The sequence below is a fragment of the Chlorocebus sabaeus genome, chromosome 3 (genome assembly GCF_047675955.1).
Source record: "Chlorocebus sabaeus isolate Y175 chromosome 3, mChlSab1.0.hap1, whole genome shotgun sequence".
NCBI lineage: Eukaryota > Metazoa > Chordata > Mammalia > Primates > Cercopithecidae > Chlorocebus > Chlorocebus sabaeus.
This window is the reverse complement of record NC_132906.1, coordinates 144,084-165,794: the sequence shown is the minus strand read 5'-3', so window position 1 is coordinate 165,794 and position 21,711 is coordinate 144,084. Positions and strand designations below refer to the sequence as shown.

The window sequence follows — 21,711 nt, the reverse complement described above, 5'->3', positions numbered from 1 at the left end:
TGGAGTGTATTGGCACCATCATGGCTCACCGTAACCTCCACCTCCCAGGCTCAAGCCATCCTCCCACTTCAGCCTCCTAAGTAGCTGGGAATACAGATGTGCGCCACCATGCCTGGCTAATTTTTTTTGCATTTTTTGTAGAGATGGGGTTTTACCATGTTGCCCAGGCTGGTCTCAGACTCCTGAGCTCAAGTGATCTGCCCACTTTAGCCTTCCAAATACTGAGATTACAGGTGTGGTAATAAACCCTTTTAACTTACTACAATTGTATTAGGCCATTCTTGCATTGCTATAAAGAAATACCCGAGGCTGGGTAATTTATACAGAAAAGAGGTTTAACTGGTTCATGGTTCGGCAGGCTGTACAAGCATGGTACCAGTATTTGCTGGGGTTCTGGGAAGGCCTCAGGGAGCTTTTACTCATGGAGGCAAAGTAGGAGCAGACACATCACATGATTAAGCAGGAGCAAGAGGGCAGGGGGAGGTGCCACACACTTTTAAACAACCAGACCTCATGAGAATTCACTATCTTGAGGACAGCAGCAAGAGGGTGGTGCTAAACTACTCATAAGAGATCTATCCCCATGGCTGGGGATGGTGGTTCATACCTGTAATCTCAGCACTTTGGGAGGTCAAGGCAGGTAGATCACCTGAGGTCAGCAGTTCGAGACCAGCCTGGCCAACATGGTGAAACCCCGTCTCTACTAAAAATACAAAACTTAGCAAGGCGTGGTGGCGCACACCTGTAATCCCAGCTACTCAAGAGGCTGAGGCAGGAGAATCGCTTGAACCTGGGACGGGGAGGTTGGACTGAGCTGAGATCGAGCCACAGTACTCCAGCCTGGGCGAAAGAGCTAGACTCTTCTTCCAAAAAAAAAAAAAAAAAAGAAAAAAGAAAGAAATAAATCCACTCCCATGATCTAGTCCCACCACGCCTATCTCCAACACTGGGGATTACATTTCAACATGAAATTTGGGTGGGGACAAATATCCAAACTATATCAACAATCTACTTAAATGTTAATTTTGAGTTACACTAGAAAAGGAACTCGGCAATAATATATTTCCACTTAACTCTCCCACTCATAGTGTTGTATATCAGATCTATAGGTATGATAAACCTATCAATAAAGTGTTTTTACTTTAAATACTGATGTGTCTTTTAAAGAGATTACAAGAAAGAAAATGAAAAATAAATTAGTATTTTATACTTATTGATATCTACTATTTTTAGTGCTCTTCATTGCTTCCTGTATATCCTTTAGCATTTCCCCCCCATACCCTTACCCCTTTAGTATTTCTTTTAATACAGGTCCCCTGGTAACAAATTTTCTCAGATTTTTGTTCCCCTGGAAATGTCTTTACAACACTTTCATTTCTGAAGGACAGTTTTGCTAGATATAAAATACTTGGTGTACTTTTTTCTTCAGCACTTTGAATGTGTCATTTCAATGTATTCAGCTTTTATACTGTCTGATGAGAAGTCAGTTTTTAATCTTATCATTTTTCTGTATGTAACATCATTTTTCTCTGGGTGCTTTCAAGATTTTGTCTTTATCTTTGGCTTTCATTAGCTTAAATATGATAGGCCTAGGAGTTGTTTCCTCTGTGTTCATCCTGCTCTCGGTTTATTAAACTTCTTAGATCTGTACATGAATGCTTTTCACCACATCTGGGAAGTTTTAACTATTACTGTGTCAAATGTTTAGGTATTTCCTTTCTATTCGTCTTCTTGGATTCCAATTTCACATATACTGGACAATCCCATATTATCCCACAAGTCACTGAGATTTCTGTTCATTTCTGTTCAATTTTTTTCTATGATTTTTGGATTGGGTAATTTCTACTAATTTATATTTCAGTTTACTGGTTCTTTCTATTGCCATACCTACTGTTATGTTGATACCATGTAGCCAATAAAATTTTTTTCACTTATTTTACTTTTCAGCTTAGAGTTTCCATTTTTGTAGTTTCCACTTCTCTGTAAAGCTTTCCTGTCTGGGGCTGGGTGTGGTGGCTCATGCCTGTAATTCCAGCACTTTGGGAACCGGGGGGTGGGAGGGAGCAGGGGATCACTTGAGCCTAGGAGTTTGAGACCAGCCTGGGCAAAACAGTGAGACCCTGTCTCTACAAGAAAGTTAAACAGTGAGCTGAGTATGGCAAAGTGTGTCTGTAGTCACAGCTACTTCGGAAGCTGAGAGGGAGGACTGCTTGAGCCCAGGAAGGCTGCAGTGAGCTGTTATGGCACCCACTGCACTGTTGTGGGTGACAGAGCAAGACCCTGACTAATAAAAGATTTTCTGTCTGTGTATTCACTAACCCTGTATTTTCTCTTAATTCTGATACATTTCCCTTTCATTCTCTGAACATATTTTTAATACTTTTTTAAAAAAATTGTTTCAAAAACTAACACAATTTGTCATTTTAACCATTTCATGATAGCTGTTTAAATTTGCTGTCTGCTAAAGCCAGCATCTGGTTCCTCCCGGTGCTACTGACTGCCTTAGTTCCTAAGGTCTCACTTTCCCTGTTCTCTCCATGTGCAGTAATGATGGCTAAAAACAATACTGCTGATAATACGTTGCAGCAACATTGCATTCTAATGGGTTAGGTACTCCGTTTTACAGGTGATACGTTGCAGCGACACTGCATTCTAACGGGTTAGGTACTCCGTTTTACAGGTGATACGCTGCAGCGACACTGCATTCTAACGGGTTAGGTACTCCGTTTTACAGGTGATACGCTGCAGCGACACTGCATTCTAACGGGTTAGGTACTCCGTTTTACAGGTGATACGCTGCAGCGACACTGCATTCTAACGGGTTAGGTACTCCGTTTTACAGGTGATACGCTGCAGCGACACTGCATTCTAACGGGTTAGGTACTCCGTTTTACAGGTGATACGCTGCAGCGACACTGCATTCTAACGGGTTAGGTACTCCGTTTTACAGGTGATACGCTGCAGCGACACTGCATTCTAACGGGTTAGGTACTCCGTTTTACAGGTGATACGTTGCAGCGACACTGCATTCTAACGGGTTAGGTACTCCGTTTTACAGGTGATACGTTGCAGCGACACTGCATTCTAACGGGTTAGGTACTCCGTTTTACAGGTGATACGTTGCAGCGACACTGCATTCTAACGGGTTAGGTACTCCGTTTTACAGGTGATATGTTGCAGCGACACTGCATTCTAACGGGTTAGGTACTCCGTTTTACAGGTGTGATACGTTGCAGCGACACTGCATTCTAACGGGTTAGGTACTCCGTTTTACAGGTGATACGTTGCAGCGACATTGCATTCTAACGGGTTAGGTACTCCGTTTTACAGGTGTGATACGTTGCAGCGACACTGCATTCTAACGGGTTAGGTACTCCGTTTTACAGGTGTGATACGTTGCAGCGACACTGCATTCTAACGGGTTAGGTACTCCGTTTTACAGGTGTGATACGTTGCAGCGACACTGCATTCTAACGGGTTAGGTACTCCGTTTTACAGGTGTGATACGTTGCAGCGACACTGCATTCTAACGGGTTAGGTACTCTGTTTTACAGGTGATACGTTGCAGCGACATTGCATTCTAACGGGTTAGGTACTCCGTTTTACAGGAGAGAGCTATGTGCTGCAGTGTGACTAGATTCACACACAAACTGATCTCCGCTCTGTTCTTATGGCTTAGCATTTTTTATTTATTTTTTTGAGACAGAGTCTTGCTGTCTCCCAGGCTGGAGTGCAATGGCACGATCTCGGCTCTTTGCAACCTCCGCATCCCAGGTTCAAGCAATTCTCCTGCCTCAGCCTCCTGAGTAGCTGGGATTACAGCGCCCACCACCACGCCTGACGAATTTTTGTATTTTTAGTAGAGGTGGGGTTTCGCCACGTTGGCCAGGCTGGTCTGGAACTCCTGGCCTCAAGCAATCGCCTGCCTCAGCCTCCCCAAGTGTTGGGATTACAGGTGTGAGCCACCACGCCCGGCCTTTTTTTTTTTTTTTTTAAGCTTATCAGCTATCGTTAGTATTAGTGTATTTTATGTGTGGTCCATGACAATTCTTGTTCTTCCATTGTGGCCCAGGGAAAAGACTGGACACCCCTAAATAATCCCTAAGATGCTGAGAGACCTACCACAGTTCCCTGGATGATACTGACACAAATGGGAATTCAGAGCAGGCACTCGGATGAATGGCTGTACAAGGCCACAAGGATGGGTCGTGGAAGTGGGACTCGAAGGGTGGACCACGGCTGGCTGGGGAGTGCACTCCGGGGGGGCGACAGCATAAGCGAATCCAGTGTGGGAGATAATCTCACAGCCTGGTGGCAGGGGAGGTGCAGAGGGCCGACCCAATGAGAACAGGGAGGCCGGGCTGGTACAAGAAATAAGTGGAGATCAGATTGGAAGAGGACGGTGAGGACAGTGGTTACCAAGGGACTTGCCATTCAGGAAAAGTTCACCGGGGTAATTACTGGGTCAGGGAGAATCCAGGTATAGCAGAGCAGGGTGTTAGCAGCAAAGACACGAGAAAAAAAAAAAAAAATAGGCCACTGAAGAAAGAACTCATTAATAGAAAGACTGGAAGTGGAGCCTAGAGCCAGACACAATGTAAGCTAGGAACCTTTTGTTAGAAACGGGTTGAGAAAGAGAAACGGGGAGGATGGGAGAGAATAAGGGAGGGGGGAGAGAGAACACACCTTCCTGGTGTAGAGAAAGAATCTGGAAACTACCAAGGAATCCCGAAAGGAGGGGTCAGCTGAGTCCCTGCTAGACTTGATTTCTCTTTCTACGGTGACCTCAGACAGAGAGGTAGAGATGTGATGGGAAGACTGGAAGCAAACACACCGAGTTCGGTGCAGAAAGACCCAGCCACAGGGCGAGGCTTCTTATAACATTTCCAGCCTCCAACTCCAGAAAAACCGTGGAAACACCAAAGCGGCAGAGCTGAGTTAAGCCATGTGGCATGGAGAAGAAACAGAAGGTGACAGAGACACACACGGTATCACTGAAGGCTCTTCTAGGCGTCTCCAAGGTTGACAGCCGGCACAGAGTACAATTTGTTCCACTGCACTTGGCCACATTCTTGGGCCTCCTAGATGCCAAATGCCACTAGCTTTACAACAGCTCTCTGCTGACTAAAAGCTTTTATAAGCCAAATGAAGTGACTTCCAGTTTACATTAAAGGTGTACTTCTTGGCTGGAGAAATTTGTCACTGTTAATCATTTACTTTTGTACAAAACAACCTTTATTTCTATGACATGATTAATAATTCTTCTAATGTCATAACCACCCAAATATATATCAAAACCACAAGGACACACACATTCCACAAGTTTGAGCAAATCTTCTCCATGTGATTTCTGTGGGACAGGGGACCCGTCGCACCCAGGCTGGTTGGACAATGATCTTACTATTTCAGTAAAGCACGTCACAGCACCAGGAAGCCCAGCTCTCCAGCATCTTCACAAGTTTCTGAGCACTAATGACACATGGCACTGTGGTCAGACTGCCACCTCTGCATACCAACCACGGGCCAGTCACTTTACATTCTTTCTAGTCAGCGGGACAACTCACAATATAGGAGCAATTATCATCCCAAGTGTGTGGATGAGGAATCCTGAGGCTCAGAAGGTGCATGGTATGCCCTGGTGACATGGCTACACTATGGCTTTCTAACCAAGGTCCAGCCTCCCTTTCTTCCTAACAGTGCCCAGTTGCATTAGGGGTGGCCATATGCCCAGCTGAAGTACACATTTCCAAAGCTGCTTAAAGCCCCGTGACCAAGTAACTGAGTCCTGACTGGGGAGGTGCTGGGGAACCTCCTTGACAAAGAGCCAGAGCCAGCACATCCTTCCCTGGTTCCGACCTGGAACACCATGACAGAGGTGCTACCTGCTGCATGCCAAGACAGAGTCACTTGCTAAGGGTGGCAGAGAGAGAGGGAAGGTGCCTATTCCTGATGACACTGTGAACTGCCATGATACCACAGCCCGCTCATCTCCAGCATCCTTCTTATTCTACCACTGGGGGTTAGGCCTCCGCGGTGGGATCGGCTGCCAGCAGCTTGATTTAGTGCTTCTGACACCTGGGGCCACTGCGGAGCCTACACAGCCAGGCTCCTTGCTGGGGGAGGGTACAGAGGGGAGAAGAATTTCCTGCCATTTCCCACAGTACAGGAAAGTCATCAAGAACTCTTACGAAAAAAAAAGGCATCCACTAACAAGTCAATTACAGAAGATTACAAATTGTAAAAATTTAACTATGAAAAAAATCTCCCTTCTAAATACAGTACTACAAAGTAACTATATCTAAGATGGGGCTGAGCACAGAGCTCACGCCTGTAATCACAACACTTTGGTAGGCCAGGGCGGGAGGATCACTTGAGGCCAGGAGTTTCAGACCAGGCCGAGAAACACAGCAAGACTCCATCTCTATCGACAAGAACAAACTAAAACAAAACCAAAAAAATAAGCAAGAAAAGAAATCTAAAGCGAGTAAAACCTAATATATAAAAAATTGCATGATGAATGCAGTTTCAACTCAAGAGCTATGAATTTCTGGCCAGTAAATTTTAAGGCCAAAATAAAGAGACGCTGGGTAGTGACTATGATAATGGATGTGGCATTTTTTTGTTGTTAATTTTGAAATTCATCATAACCCTATTAAAAGTAATTCTAAAAGAGAGCATTGTTAAATGTCATAAAACATTCAATTTCCTTGTTGGTTTTTCCCCTATTTACATCCTTGTTGGTTTTCTCTGTTTATATCCACAAATGGTTTGACAATGACAGAAACAGTTTAAATGAAGCCCCCACAGAGAACTGCATGCAGACTGGAGATCCAGAACTCAGAGCCCCTCTCCCAGGACCCCATCCATCAAGCCAGGCAAAGCTGGGGTTCCAGGCAACAAAAACCACCAATCTTGACTGTACACAAGTTCCCGCCTAGATCTCTACAACCATATGACAGCAAATAATCTCAGCAGTAAATCGTTTGGTGTGACACAACAAGCATTAAGTGAACAATATTTATGATCTCCAATATTTTTCATGTTACAGCCCACATAAAAAATGCTAAGATCTGTACGGCACACTGGGATAGAAGAGAAGGTTGCTGGCAGTGGAGGGCAAAGCGCGGCAGGGACCAACACCACAGCACATGAGTAGCCAGTGATTCCTAGAGTCCACCTAGGGCCTGCGCCATTCACAGAGGTAAGTAATTCTGGGAGCAGAGAAAAGGTATTTCCTCAACAGCCCCCCCTCCCCCTTTTTTGGGGGAACACAGTCTTGCTCTGTTGCCTAGGCTGGAGTGCAGTGGCGTGATCTTGGCTCACTGCGACCTCTGTCTCCCAAGTTCAAGTGATTCTCGTGCCTCAGCCTCCTGAGTAGCTGGGACTACAAGCATGTGCCACCACACCTGGCTAATTTTTAATAGAGACGGGTTTCACCATGTTGGCCAGAGTGGTCTTGAACACCTGACCTCAGATGATCCACCCCCCTCAGCCTCCCAAAGTGGGCTTTGTATTCTTAATTGCAGCAATGGATGTGTGTGATAATAGAAAGTGGTAATGGTTCTCCAGTTTTAAGTACCAGAAAGCTCTCATTTTGGCGGTGAGTGGGGAGGCTCTTATTAAGTGCCTGAGGCTGGACCCGCTTTCCTGTTAAAATGGGCTTTTGGCCTGGCGCAGTGGCTCACGCCTGTAATCCCAGGACTTTGGGAGGCTGAGGCAGGTGGATCTTGTGAAGTCAGAAGTTTGGTAACAACCTGGCCAACATGACGAAACCCGTCTCTACTAAAAATACAAAAATTAAGCCAGGCGTGGTGGCTCACACCTGTAATCCCAGCACGTCGGAAGGCCGAGGCAGGTGGATCACGAAGTCAGGAGTGCAAGACCAGACTGGCCAAGATGGTGAAACCCTGTCTCTACTAAAAATACAAAAATTAGCCTGGCATGGTGGCAGGTGCCTGTAACCCCAGCTACTCAGGAGGCTGAAGCAGGAGAATCGCTTGAACCCGGGACACGGAGGTTGCAGTGAGTCCAGATGGTGCCACTGCACTCCAGCCTGGCCGACAGAGCAAAAACTGTCTCAAAAACAAAAACAAAAACAAAGCCAACCACTAAACTGACAGTTGCTTCTAGTTTTTAGTAGTAGTAGTGATAATATTCTTTGTTGGCAGGTTGGAAGTATAAATTCAATTGAATGATTTTTAAAAACCCACTTGGCAATACAAATAAGAACGGTAAAAATGCTCTCAACATTTACCCTAGTAATTCCATTCCTAAAATGTATTCTAAGGAAGTCAGTGATATCCATAAGAATGTATGTAGAAGAATGTTCATGACCAGCTCTTTACAATAAACTATGGGACATCTATTTGAACAATGGAATACAATGCAGATGTTAAAAATCATATTTCAGGGCCAGGTGTGTTGGCTCAGGCCTGTAATCTCAGCACTTTGGGAGGCCAAGGCAGGTGGATCACCTGAGGTCAGGAGTTCAAGACCAGCCTGGCCAACATGGTGAAATCTCATCTCTACAAAAATACAAAAATTAGCCACACGTGATGGCGGGTGTCTGTAATTCCAGCTACTCAGGAGGCTAATGGGGGAGAATCGTTTGAACCCAAGAGGGGGAGGTTGCAGTGAGCCAGATCGTGCCACTGCACTCCAGCCTGGGCAACACAGCGAGACTCCATCTCAAAAAAAATAATAATAAAAAATCATACTTAAAAAGACTAATGGAATGAAAATGTTTATGATGTAATGCTTGTCTCTGTGCTTGTCTGTCAGGGGTTTTTGAGAGCTTGCACAGTTCTAGGTCTCAGAAAGTGGCGACTAGAACAAAGTCACTGTCTCACAGGGCTTAAAATCTACACAGGGAGACACACCACTATTTAAAAGCAGATTCTGATAAACACTGGGGGAGAAAATTATGGTGTCATGGGAGAGAACAGAGGGACCTAATTTTGACTAGGGGCTCAGAAAAGGCTTTTCTGAATCACAGACCCAAAGATGAGCCCTGAGGGAGAAGTGGGCCTGGTCCCGCAGAGGGGCCAGCACTGGGCAGCCTGGGAGACAGGCAGAGTGGGCAGGGCCAGGGCAGGGAGTGCCAGGGCAGGCAGGGCCAGGGTGGTCAGGACCAGGGTGGTTAGGGCCAGGGTGGTTAGGGCCAGGGTGGGCCTGCCAGGAGGTGGGATCCTGCAGCTACAGGTGGGCCCTGCCTGCCAGCTCCTGGGCACCATCCCGAGGCCAGAGAAAAGGTTTCCAGAAGGGAAATGACAGAATCTTCCCTTTTCAGAATGAGGGGGGCCAGCCATGGTGGCCCACGTTTGTAGTCCCAGCTACTTGGGAGGATTGCTTGAGCCCAGGAGTTCGAGGCTGCAGTAAGCCATGATCATGCCGCTGCACTCCAGCCTGGGCGACAAAGCAAGACCCTGTCTCAAAAAAACAAAACAAAACAGATCAGACTGAGGAGGGTACTGTGCAGGGAAAGTTGGAGAAAGACACAGGAGGGGCAGCCAGGAGCCACCAAGATCCCAGGAGCAAAGGTGGAGACTATACGGGGGGCAGGAGAGGCCAGTGCATGAGGTGCTTCCGAGGAGAACTGACTGGGGTGATCTGATGGGCCACAAGGCCTCAATTCTGCTACACAAAATGTGTGTGTGCGGTACATTATATAGTTTAATATATAATTCCATCTTTTTTTAAAATTAAGAAAATACAGTCTTGCTATGTTGCCCAGGCTGGCCTTGAACTTACAAGCTCAAGCAATCCTCCTGCCTCAGCCTACCAGAGTGTTGAGATTACAGGTGTGAGTCACTGCAACCCACCTATTACATCTCTTTTTTTTTTTCAGTCTCTGTAGAGAACTGCCAGTGCTGACTACATTTCAAGTTGTTATGGTGGGGTACTGGAAAGTTTCCAATTAGCAATAATTGCACCTTGGATAAACCTCATTGACTATGACACTGCCACTGTGCAAAGCTTTTTATCTATTTTTGTAATTAGACAAAAGTTGTCCAGTTTTATACCAACATGTTAACAGTAGTTTTACCGGGATGCTGAGGTGGGCGGATCACCTGAGGTCGGAGTTCTAGACCAGCCTGACTATCATGGAGAAACCTCGTATCTACTAAAAATACAAAAAAATCAGCCGGCCATGGTGGTGCATGCCTGTAATCCCAGCTCCTCGGGAGACTGAGGCATGGCGGATCGCTTGAACCCGGGAGGCGGAGGTTGCAATGAGCTGAGATACCCCCACTGCACTCAAGTGTAAGAACAGAGCGAGATTCCATCTCAAGAAAACAAAAACAAAAACAAACAAAAACTAGGAGCTTAAGGGTGGGGGGGATTATGACACAGAGGGGTATGCTTTGCTTGTGGGGGGTGGATTATGACACAGAGGGGTATGCTTTGCTTGTGTTTTGTGAAAGTAATTTAAAATCCTACATTAAAAAGGTATGTGGTGTGCCTTATGGAAGAGCCAAAATTAATGTGAAAGCCACTAAGAAAAAGAAAAGGGAAAAAGGCAAGGAACTGCTACACCCAAAAGCCATTGTAATACAATTTCCTGTTACATGACCGACATTCCTAAACTTAAGTGTTTCTTTCTTCCTTCTCCTCTTATTAATATGTTCAGTAACACCAAACAGTGGTTCCCTTTCAAGCGGAAGGGAGAAAGAGGAAATGTACATGTTATCTAAATTCCTTTTATCTTTTTCATTAGCAAAATATCTTTATTACAATAAAGCAATCCTGTGGCAGGACCTTGCCACCAAGACAAAGGGCTGGGAGATTAGTGTTAACCATTTCTCTATAGCTTTCTTGGTGATGCGTGTTGCAAGAATTAAGTCAAATAAAATCCCGAGGAGATCTGCATTTCTGGTTAGCATCTTTCCCAGTGTCTGACAACTGAGGTGAGGGTTTTGGCTGGACTAGCACACAGAACCTTCACTGGTCAGCAAGCACTGAGGAGCACACGCTCTGCAGCGTGGGAGGCCTTGTGGGCACAGAGGGATAAACTCCAAGATCCAGGCCCCCAGAGACACTGCCTCAGACAGGGAAAGCAAGACTGGGGCACGACAATCTGACAACACAATGCCCAACGCATAGAGCATCCTTGGGGTTAGAAATAAATTTCTGAGGCCGGGCGAGGCGGCTCACACCTGTAATCCCAGCACTTCAGGAGGCTGAGGCGAGTGGATCCCCTGAGGTCAGGAGTTCAAGACCAGCCTGACCAACATAGTGAAACCCCATCTCTACTAAAAATACAAAATTAGCTGGGCGTGGTGCCGCATGCCTGTCATCCCAACTACCTGGGAGGCTGAGGCAGGAGAATCGCTTGAATCTGGAAAGCGGAGGTTGCAGTGAGCCGAGATCCGGCCACTGCATTCCAGCCTGGGCAATAAGAGCAAAACTCCATTTCAAAAAAAAAAAAAAATAAGAAAGAAAGAAATTTCTGGCCGGGCATGGTGGCCTACGCCTGTAATCCCAGCACTTTGGGAGGTTGAGGCGGGTGCATCACTTCTGACTAGGAGTTCGAGACCACCCTGGGCAACATGGTGAAACCCCATCTCTACAAAAAATAGAAAAATTAGCTTGTGGTCTCAGTTACTTGGGAGGTTGAGGCAGAGAATTGCTTGAGCCCAGGAGGTCAAGGCTACAGTGAGCCGAGGTTGCCCCACTGCACTAGCCTGGGCGACAGACGTTGTCTCAAAAAAAAGAAAAAGAAAAAGAAAAAGAAATGTCTTTGCTATGGAAGTTTGAATAGGAACAGCTCGTATCCAGGTGGAAGAGCCTGTGTAAAAAGGAATCTGAGTGGAATCACAGCAGATACTAGAATCCAGATAGGTGGTGATACTTCCAGGCAACAAAGTCATGCGTCAGAGAGCCCCAAAGCAAGCAGGCGGGAAGAGCTGTCTGGAGGCCATGCTGTGTGGCTGAGACACTGCAGAGAGCTCCTCTGTAGAGGGGAGCACGTGGGGAGGATAAGACCAGGGCCTGGGAGGCCCTGGAAGCTGCAGCAGAGCCAAGGCGGGAGTCAGGCTGGCCAGTTGCCAGGGACGTGGCAGGCAGCCATGTACGGATGCCTGGGGAATGAGAGGAGAGGACAGGGACCCTGAGAAACCCCATGCCCCACAGACATGAGGGAAAAGAGAAGCAACCCCTATGAGGATGGAAATGAGAAAAGAATTCTTATCTGAGGAATCTGGAGTCCTTTTAAATTACTGGGCCCAGAGAAACATTAAACTGAGAGAACAATCACATTCTACTTCCCCCTTGAGGCATGTATTCATTTTTTTTTTTTTTTGGGTGGAGTCTCACTCTGTTGCCCAGGCTGGAGTGCAGTGGCGAGATCTCGGCTCACTGCAAGCTCCACCTCCTGGGTTCACACCATTTTCCTCCCTCAGCCTCCCGAGTAGCTGGGACTACAGGCACCTGCCACCACACCCAATTTTTTTGGCTAATTTTTCTGTATTTTTAGTAGAGGCGGGGTTTCACGGTGTTAGCGAGGATGGTCTTGATCTCCTGACCTCATGATCTGCCCGTCTCGGCCTCCCAAAGTGCTGGGATTACATGCGTGAGCCAGCGCGCCAGGCCACGTGTTCACTTTTTGAAACTGCCTGCTGTTGCCACAAGTGGCTATAAATTAACCTAATAATGCCACACTAGACACTATAACCCACACCCTACAGCTTGACGATGTATAGCCAATCACTAAATCAATGTTATTTGTGTAAGCCAATGAGAATTCCTCACAAACAACTTTGTTTCAGCCCACTCCCTGCCCCCTTTTTGCCTTTATTTATATTTATTTGTTTTTTGAGATGAGACCTCACTCTGTCACCCAGGCTGGAGTAAAAATTCACCTGTAACTGCGGCTCATCACAGTGTGTGTCCAGGGCAACCTGAATCTATGCTCCAGCATTGCAGTCCTCAAGCTTGGCCCAAATAAACTCTCTACTTCTATTAATTTTGCCTCAGCCTCTTCCTTTTAGGTTGAAATATCCACGGAACTTAAAAAGGCAGCAGCAGCTATCCAGCGATGAGCCAGCAATACATACACTGGACATCAAAGATGGAGAGCGAAATGGCCACTCTGCAGGAGTACTGAACTCCTTCCTCAGACCTGTCGCTCGTTCTGGATGTGTGAAGGGTACATCTGACAAGGACCCTGCACGCAGGTCAGGAAGGGCTCCGGTAGGCAGGGGAGAGCTTGAGTCACCTGCCTGACACATTTTCATGCCCTCAGCCAGTTTCTTCTAAAACACTGGGCCAACTAGAACCCATCTCCCACTGCTGTACTGTTCTGAGGAGATGACACATGGCAAACGCTTAGGACAGCGTCACACACAGGGCCTCTGCCAACACCAGTCCTCATTCCTGTGAGACCCCACGTGCCCCAGAGGGTCTCACCCCTTTGCAGTGCTATCTAGGTTGGCAAAGGCCTGGGTCTGCACTTGTGTGGTGAGTGGAGAAGGCTTGCTTTTTCTGCACGTTTTGGCTTGAGAATGTGAAGAATTCAATCCCTTTTATTAAGCAGATCGCCCCTGATTCACTGAGGCTGGCGTGGCCACTGCTCTCAGGAAGCCTGCCTCTCAGTGCACATCCTCACCACTGGCTGTCTTCTTTATGCCTTTCCTTATTTGGTCTAATATAATCAGTTTATCCATTTGTTTATTTATTTACATTTCTTCCCTACCCTCATTCCACTGAAGTTTTAAATCACTTAAACATGATAAAGTGGGGGAAAGAACTGGATTAATCAGAATTAGGAAATTACAGCTGACACAATATTCAGGACCAGGACAATGTATCAACGCTGAGCCAGACTGGGCACCCCTCAGCAGATCAGAGGAAGGGTGGACAGGCAGGATACACGCCGACCACGAGAAAAAGCACATGCCAGTTTCTCAAGGAAAGCAGAACCCTTTCCTAGTCCTCGCATCCAAAGAAAGAAAGTCCTCCCAGAGGGCACCATGTGGCAAAGTGCTTTGCTATTCTGAGGGGTCCAGGGGCCATGGGCCTCCCCTGGGAGTCACTGAATTGGAACCTCATTCTCACAGGACTCAGAGGCACCATCCTGAGTGCCATAATTAAGCGCAGGGAGTGCAGTGAGCTGATGACACCCCCCCACCCACACCATGCAGATGCTCCACTGCAACTGGACAGAGAAAGCAAGTCCCAGGCTTCCGTGGAACAGAAATGTTTTGCATACTTAAATGCAAATTTAAATGGCCACTTATGCCAATAACTATCTGACGCTCAAAATATGATACCCATAACGAAAAGACTTACCTTTCCGATTCCTTAAATCTATATTTAAAGAGCAGCTCCTCCCATAAGAAATATTAATCTAGTGGCCTAGTTTTCATTCTACAGGAATTTTCTTAAGTCTTCAGTAATTTATGTGCAAAAGATTAATAAACATATCATTTGACATACATGTTATAACCTTACACAGAAAATACCCTAAAGTTTTTACTTTTTCCAGAAATTTCCATTTTAAAGTATTTTAATTAAAAATATACTCAAACATGCTAGTTACATGGGTGGGTTTAATACGTGAAAATTCACTATGCTGTGTGCTTAGAAATTGTGTACTTTTTTTAAAGTAAATTTTACTTTAATAAAAAGTTAAGGCTGGGTGTGGTGGCTTGAACTTACAATCCTAGCACTGTGGGAGGTTAAGGCAGGCAGATTGCTTGAGTCCAGAAGTTCTAGACCAGCCTGGGTAACATAGCGAGATACCATCTCCAGAAAAAAATTTGAAAACTGGCCAGACGTGGTGGCATATCTGTAGTCCCAGCTACTTGGGAAGCTGAGGTAGGAGGATCGCTTGAGCCCAGAAGGTCGAGGCTTCAGTGAGCAGTGACCTCACCACTGCACTCCAACCGGGGCAATAGAGCAAAACCCTCTTAAACAAAACAGTAGGAGTGGCTGGGCGTGCGCGGTAACTCACGCCTGTAATCCCAGCACTCTGGGAGGCCAAGGTGGGCAGATCACGAGGTCAGGAGATAGAGACCATCCTGGCTAACACGGTGAAACCCCGTCTCTATTAAAAATACAAAAAATGAGCCAGGCATGGTGGCGGCGCCTGTAGTCCCAGCTACTCGGGAGGCTGAGGTAGGATAATCGCTTGAACCCCGGAGGCAGAAGTTGCAGTGAGCCCATACCGTGCCACTGCACTCCAGCCTGGGTGACAGAGTGAGACTCCATCTCAAAAACCAAAAACAAAAACAAAAAACAGTAGGAGTGGAAGGGAGAAAAGCTGCAACAATAAGAACTCTCAGCCAGACGTGGTGATACACGCCTGTAATCCCAGCACCTTGGGAGGCTGAAGCAGGCAGATCACTTGAGGTCAGGAGTTTGAGACCAGCCTAGCCAACATGATGCAATCCCGTCTCTGCTAAAAATACAAAAAATAGCCAGGCGTGGTGTCGTGTGCCTGTAACCCAGCTACATGGAGGCTGAGGCAGGAGAACTGCTTGAACCCAGGAGCCGAGGCTGCAGTGAGCCAGGATGACGCCACTGCACTCCAGCCTGGGCGACAGAGCAAGACACCATCTTAAAAAAAAAAGAACTCTATCTATTATATTGAATTCAGATCATCTTTTTAACAAACAGACACATACAACTCCAAAGGTACTGTATCTTTTTCTTTCTTATTATTTGGGTTCACATAATGACTTTCCTACCTGAATTTTCTGAAAGCAAATGCATTCTTTATCCAGACCAAGAAGTGGGAGTTGGAGGGGGAAGGTGGAGGCACAGCTGCTTTAAGTTATAAAGTAACACCACACACCAAACTGACTGAATTATTTCAAGGGCATTAAATATGGTAAATGGAGACCTTTCTGCTAGCAATTAACATAAATTAAATGCTGATGGAAACTTCATCGGTGTCATGATCCTTACTTTTACTGTATTTGTGTGCTTCTGTATTGCAAACAGCCCTGGCTTTATTACTTCTTGCACTATGATTATCACTAATGGATTTTACCTAATAAGATCCCACCTGCATTTGGGATTATTTGCTTGACTTGTTTCTTTTTCTCACAGCTGAAACACAACTGCAAAGAACACAGGGGCTCCGCGTGCCTCCTTTGTCTGCAAGTGATTTACAGGAGATTTTAAGCTCTGCTGTTGGCCGGAAAGTTTCTCTGCAATCTTACTCCAGATTTCCCCAGGACTGCTCCTTTCCTACTTTCAAACCTGCTGGGTTCTGTACGGCAACGGATGGTGCTTGGCAGCATATTTAACTTCATGCTTTCACAATGAGAATGGCTGTGGCTCTGCTGTCAGCTTCACTGCTGACACACTCTGCACCACATTACTCACGACCCTGTGCTTTATCAAAGCAGCTCAACGTAACAACACTCACTGTATACAAGTTAATCCCAGTATGGCCCAAAGTATCAAGGAAGCCCCCTACAAAACAGCAGGATTCATTTCACAAACATCTCCTCTGAGAAATGTAAGGTCTACGGTAATAAACTACAAGAGGATTGAGATTGGTTTTGGAAATAACAAATAACACTGTTAGCCTTTTCCTACGACTGCAATGCCAGGAGTATGTAATTAGGTTATTTCTAAGAAACCGGCAGTGCTTGGGCCATTCTAACATGCTTTGAGCATGAAATCTTACTACTTTTCCAAGGCACCAAAAATACTTAGCTTATTTCTGCTTCATGCAACTATAATTTTTAAGATGACAGATTGTAATAAAGGACTAGCTTTGATGAATCATTTCATAATGCAATTGTTTTTACCTGTTACATTTCACTAATTACATTTTTACCTGGTTGGACACTAGTTCCATTTTATACAGTCCTGTCCCTGAACTTGGATTTTATTCAGGTGTACGAACGGCTAAGAGATCATAAATGTATGGCTATGAGGTGTAGAGGGGTGTGTGTGTTTTAAATAGAGATAGGGTCTCGCTCCGTTAACCAGGCTTGGAGTGCAGTGGCTATCACAGCTCACCGCAGCCTCAAACTCCTAGGCTCAAGCAATCCCGCCTGCCTCAGCATCCCAAGTAGTTGGGACTACAGGTGCACACCACCACGTCCAGCTTTTTATTTTTTGTAGAGACAGGGAGTCTCGCTATATTGTCCAGGCTGGTCTCCAACTCCTGGCCTCAAGTGATCTTCCTGTCTGGCTTCCCAAAGTGCTGGGATTACAGGTGTGAGTCACCACACTCATTGCTGTAAGTTGTGTATTAACGTACGAACTGGTGCCACCTCCACTAATGTATCCTTTAATCCTAAACAACTAAAACGTGAGACTGTGTTGCCACAATTCTGACGATTTCTCAAGCTTTTTCTTTCTAGTTTTTTCTCATTTCCTGAACATGTTAATACTTATACCCCCTGTAACAGCACATACACTATTTTTTTAAATAGGAGAAAACTGAGTCAGAGAATACCCAATGCATGTTGCTCAACCCTCCCATTTCTAGAAGAAAAAAAAAATGCACAAACCAAAACAAGAAAAGGGAAGCCAGTCTCTTTCCACGACAGCTCAGAATAACCCGAATAAACACCAAAAAAAGGGGCTAAGCATGAAAGCCCTTTTCATCTCCACAAGAACAGAACAGAAAAATACACGTTACAATTTCAGGAGACCTCAGCAACTTCTGGATCTTGCCTGAAAAGGAAAAGCAGCTCAAAAGACCCTTTCAGAGAGAGAACGTAGAGAACCTTCCATTGTGAGTTCAATTATGTGTCAAAAGGGCCTTGGATTTTTAACCTAGAAACACCTGTATAAGTAGTAACCAATTCAAAGCCTTCAAGTGTTGCCAGACCATTCTGACTGCCCCAGCTGTCCCACAGCTGCCTCTGCACACGGCCTTGCGGAGGCCTGTACCCACCTGGTCGCATCCTGCGTTCACCAGTTCCTGCAGCATTTGCCGGTTCACTTCTGCAGCTGCAGAGGTGCCTGATTCATTAGCAAAAGGCAACAAGGAATATCTGATTTCCCTCAAGGCTTTCTGATAAGGTCCGAACTTTGGGGTGGCTCTCATCTGCTGCTGCTGTCTGGCGGCATCTTTGCTCCCCAGGACTTTGGCATCCAGGGAAGTGTCACTGTTTGGGCCCACGGGTAGCCCCTGAGCCGAAGACTTGGATGGCTGCTTTAACCCCTCACGGATCTCCTGCAGTCGCTGCCGGCTATTTCCAGAATAAGTTGTGGCAGGAAAAGTCTTTGGCCTCATTGTTAGTCCAGTTTCCTTTTACCATAAATACAATCTTCTTAAAGTGTTTTATTATTTTTTTAAAAAAAACTGTCAATAGTATCAGTTTGTTGTAAACATACTTTCAAAATAATTTCCTTTTGAAAATGTTCTTTCCTTCAATTTTTGTAGTTCCTATGGAGAACCTAAAATTTTCCAAAGTCTTCATTTTGAAGATCGTCAGTCTCTGCAAAAGAAAATAAATGGGAGAGAAATGTTCATTTGTCGTTTTCACACAATGTTAATGCTATTTTTCAGAAATGAACAGTGATCGCGGAAATAGACCGCTTGGAAAGAAAAGAAAGAACGCATCACCTCTCAGAAATGACAAAAATACTGTTCAACCATGGTTAGAGCACATGACATCTAGGGCTGTCCCAAAATGTTTCCTGTAATACGTAATCTGCAACAAAGTAAATCGCTATAAATATTCAACTCAGGGCAAGAACAATAGTATCAACAACTGACAGCTCATTTAAAACATTTCATTATAATAAAGTCTTATTTTGAAACCCACAGCTTGAGGAGTATTTAGAGTTAAATGTTCTACATGGGATCTTGGATTTCTGGCTTGTTCCTAATAACCAATCAACTCCTTGTCCTTCATCCCCATGGCTTTACTAACCTCTCCCTTCACATGAGATGTGGTCCTTCCATACCTTTTTAGAAAACTTTCTCAACTTCTCCTTATAAAACCCTCCCAATTTCCTAAAAGACACCCCAAAGTCTGTCACGTTAAAAGAGTCCTATGTTGCAAATGTTTCAACTGCAGTTTCCACACACACATTATGAGACTTTGAAGGTAACTACTTCCTTGATTTTTTACTAGGTGGCCACTTACCAGCATTTGGACCTAAATAGTAAAATTAAAATTTCTTTCTTGTAGCAACTGATACTGACATGGAAGGGGACTGGTAACAGCATGTAGGAAACTTCTCAGAGTGCACTATGGCCACACGAACGTCCAGTGATCACGTGGGTAAGAGTTATGAGTCCAGAACTACGACTTCAGCATGGAAATGGCCTTGTTATGCGGAACGTGATGTCACAAAGGCACTTTCCAAGAGTAAATTCTACCTACCCCAGGCCTAGTGCACGGCCTACTCTGCTGTTCTTTGATTCAGAAAGCAAAATCCAGCCCAAGTTGATCTGAGTTGACCTCAGCAGCCAGCACAGGTCACTTGTCACAAGGCTGGGTGACCCTGGACCAGTCCCTTGGCCTCCTTCAGCCCCACACTCCCTGCTATGTAATAGGGACGGATGCTTAGGACAGTGGTGAGCACCAGGTCAGATGAGAAGAGTACCAGGTCCTGCGGTACTTGGGACACACAACACCCTCCCTATTCTTCACCCCGTGGCGACTGTTTATCTAACCAGCTGCCCTAGCTCAGGCAAGGTGCCCGCTGGTGGGAAAGGCCGAGCCAGCACCCCACACCGTGCCAAAGCCCTTAGTGGCTGCCCCTTCCCTCACCCAATCCCTTACTCCACAGATCTCAATGAGCAGATTTCGAAGGATAATCATTTTGAGTTCTAATAAAACGAAGAACAATTGATCCAAAAAGAGTACCCTTTAAACGGGGATGGGCAGAGGGATCTGGATGTTTAGCTTACGTAAGGAACTTTATAACCGTAAACCGTGACCCAGCTTCACAGACTTTTTCAAGCGGATAAAAAAAAAGGATAGTTAATATTCACCCACCCTTACTACGTGTCAGGTGCAGCTCAGAGAGTTAATCTACATAGATCTATTGCACAACCATACGCAATAGCAAACACTAAGAGATGACATTTGAATTACTAGTCCTTGCTTAGATGGGAAGGGTATTGTAAGCATTTTAACTATCCCCTTTCTCAGTGTAATTGTGAGAAGATTCCATTTAGAAGGTAAAAGAGAGACTAAACAAATTTCTCAACATGAAATCTCTATTTTAATACACAATATAATATAGTAAAGTCACTAAAATGACTGTGTTAAGACTGTGCAGATACCGAGCTATTAGACCCAGGTACAGCCCAGATCCCCTGGGGCCTGTACTGGCCACATACCAGAAGCCTAGAGCTCTGCTTAATTGGTGAAAATGGGGCTTATTGCAGCCACGCTCATTTCAGTGACTTTGTGCTCTAAGCATCTGTTTTGAAAAGCTAACTTTGTAAAACCATAGCTTCACATTCCAACAAAAACGGAGAGGTTCTCAAGGTGATGCCAAGCAGTATGCAGGATGCTGGGAGTGACTCGGTATGTCCGGGAAGAGGCAGAAGAGTTCTTTCTTTCCTACAGGAATTCACACAAATCACTTTGTTTCCAATCTTTAGTTTTCTTCCCTTTCTTTGAAAACTAAAATAGAGAAAACACAGCCGTACTATCTTCACAAGAACGATCAATGCAAGAGAGGGCCTGACAATATGCGGAGAGTTTCTTCATGCTCAGAACATTCACTCGGCCATCTACTCATCTAGCCCATCCACCCTCTATCTACCCTACAAACATTTATTAAATACCTACTCAAGGCCGGGCGCGGTGGCTCACGCCTGTAACCCCAGCCACTTTGGGAGGCCAAGGCAGGTGGATCACCTGAGGTCAGGAGTTTGAGACCAGCCTGGCCCACATATAGTGAAACCCTGTCTCTACTAACTAAAAATAAAAAAATTAGCCAGGCATGGTGGCAGGTGCCTATGATCCCAGCTACTCAGGGTGGCTGAGGCAGGAGAATCACTTGAACCAGGGAGGCAGGGGTTGCAGTGAGCCGAGATCGCACCATTGCACTCCAGCCTGGGCAACAAGAGCGAAACTCCGTCTCAAAAAAAATAAATAAATAAACAAAAACAAAAAAAAACTTACTGAATCTCAGGCACTGATAGGATAAATGAAAACAAAATCTCGGCTTCAGCAAGTTTACTGTCAAGTGAATGCTGGGGTGAGGCAGGCAAATAAACAGCTTCAAAAAAAGAGAGATACCTGGAGAATAAAAAAGAAAGAGCTCTGAGGTAGAAATAATTAGACCTGAGTGTCAGGAGGAATGGAAATCCAGCTAGAGGGAACAGCATATGCAAAGAAGCCTTTAGGCTCCACCTACCACGTTCAGGTCTGTACAGTTCAGGCTCTTCCTGGAGATACAGGAGGTCAAAGGACTGGGGGGTAGGGGGAGGCGGGAAGGGTTGGGGGGGCCTGTGGGATGAAACCATAGAAGTCCCCAGAGGCTCAATTCGCGGCCATGTTGAGTCTGGACTCAGTGCAGAGGATGGGCAGCCACTGTCTATGGTTCACGGCCTGAGTGGAAGGTGGGCTAGAACAGACAAGTGCAGCACTTCCTGGGTGAGGAGCAGCAGCCCCGGGGAGCAAGGGGAAGGGGTTTCAGGTCTGGAATGAAAGGCACAGATGTGGGGTGGTGGGGAGTGGTGCTGGCATCTGCGTATGGGGCATTTGCCCAGCCAATGGCCTGCCTGCTCAGCCATGAAATGGAGCTACCAGGTGAGTGGATGGCTGAAGG

The 21,711-nt window shown here is 45.7% G+C and overlaps 1 protein-coding gene and 1 pseudogene across 1 annotated transcript in view; both read right to left on the bottom strand.

The window, feature by feature from the left end:
• LATS2 (large tumor suppressor kinase 2) overlaps positions 1-21,711 on the bottom strand; it is a 93,527-nt gene that overhangs the window by 58,586 nt on the left and 13,230 nt on the right. The window contains exon 2 of the mRNA XM_008021636.3: positions 17,864-18,410. Coding sequence (XP_008019827.3) covers positions 17,864-18,205 — 342 coding nt within the window. The 5' untranslated portion in view covers positions 18,206-18,410. The remainder of the gene's footprint in view (positions 1-17,863; positions 18,411-21,711) is intronic.
• On the bottom strand, positions 9,848-9,977 carry LOC119620118 (U4 spliceosomal RNA; annotated as a pseudogene).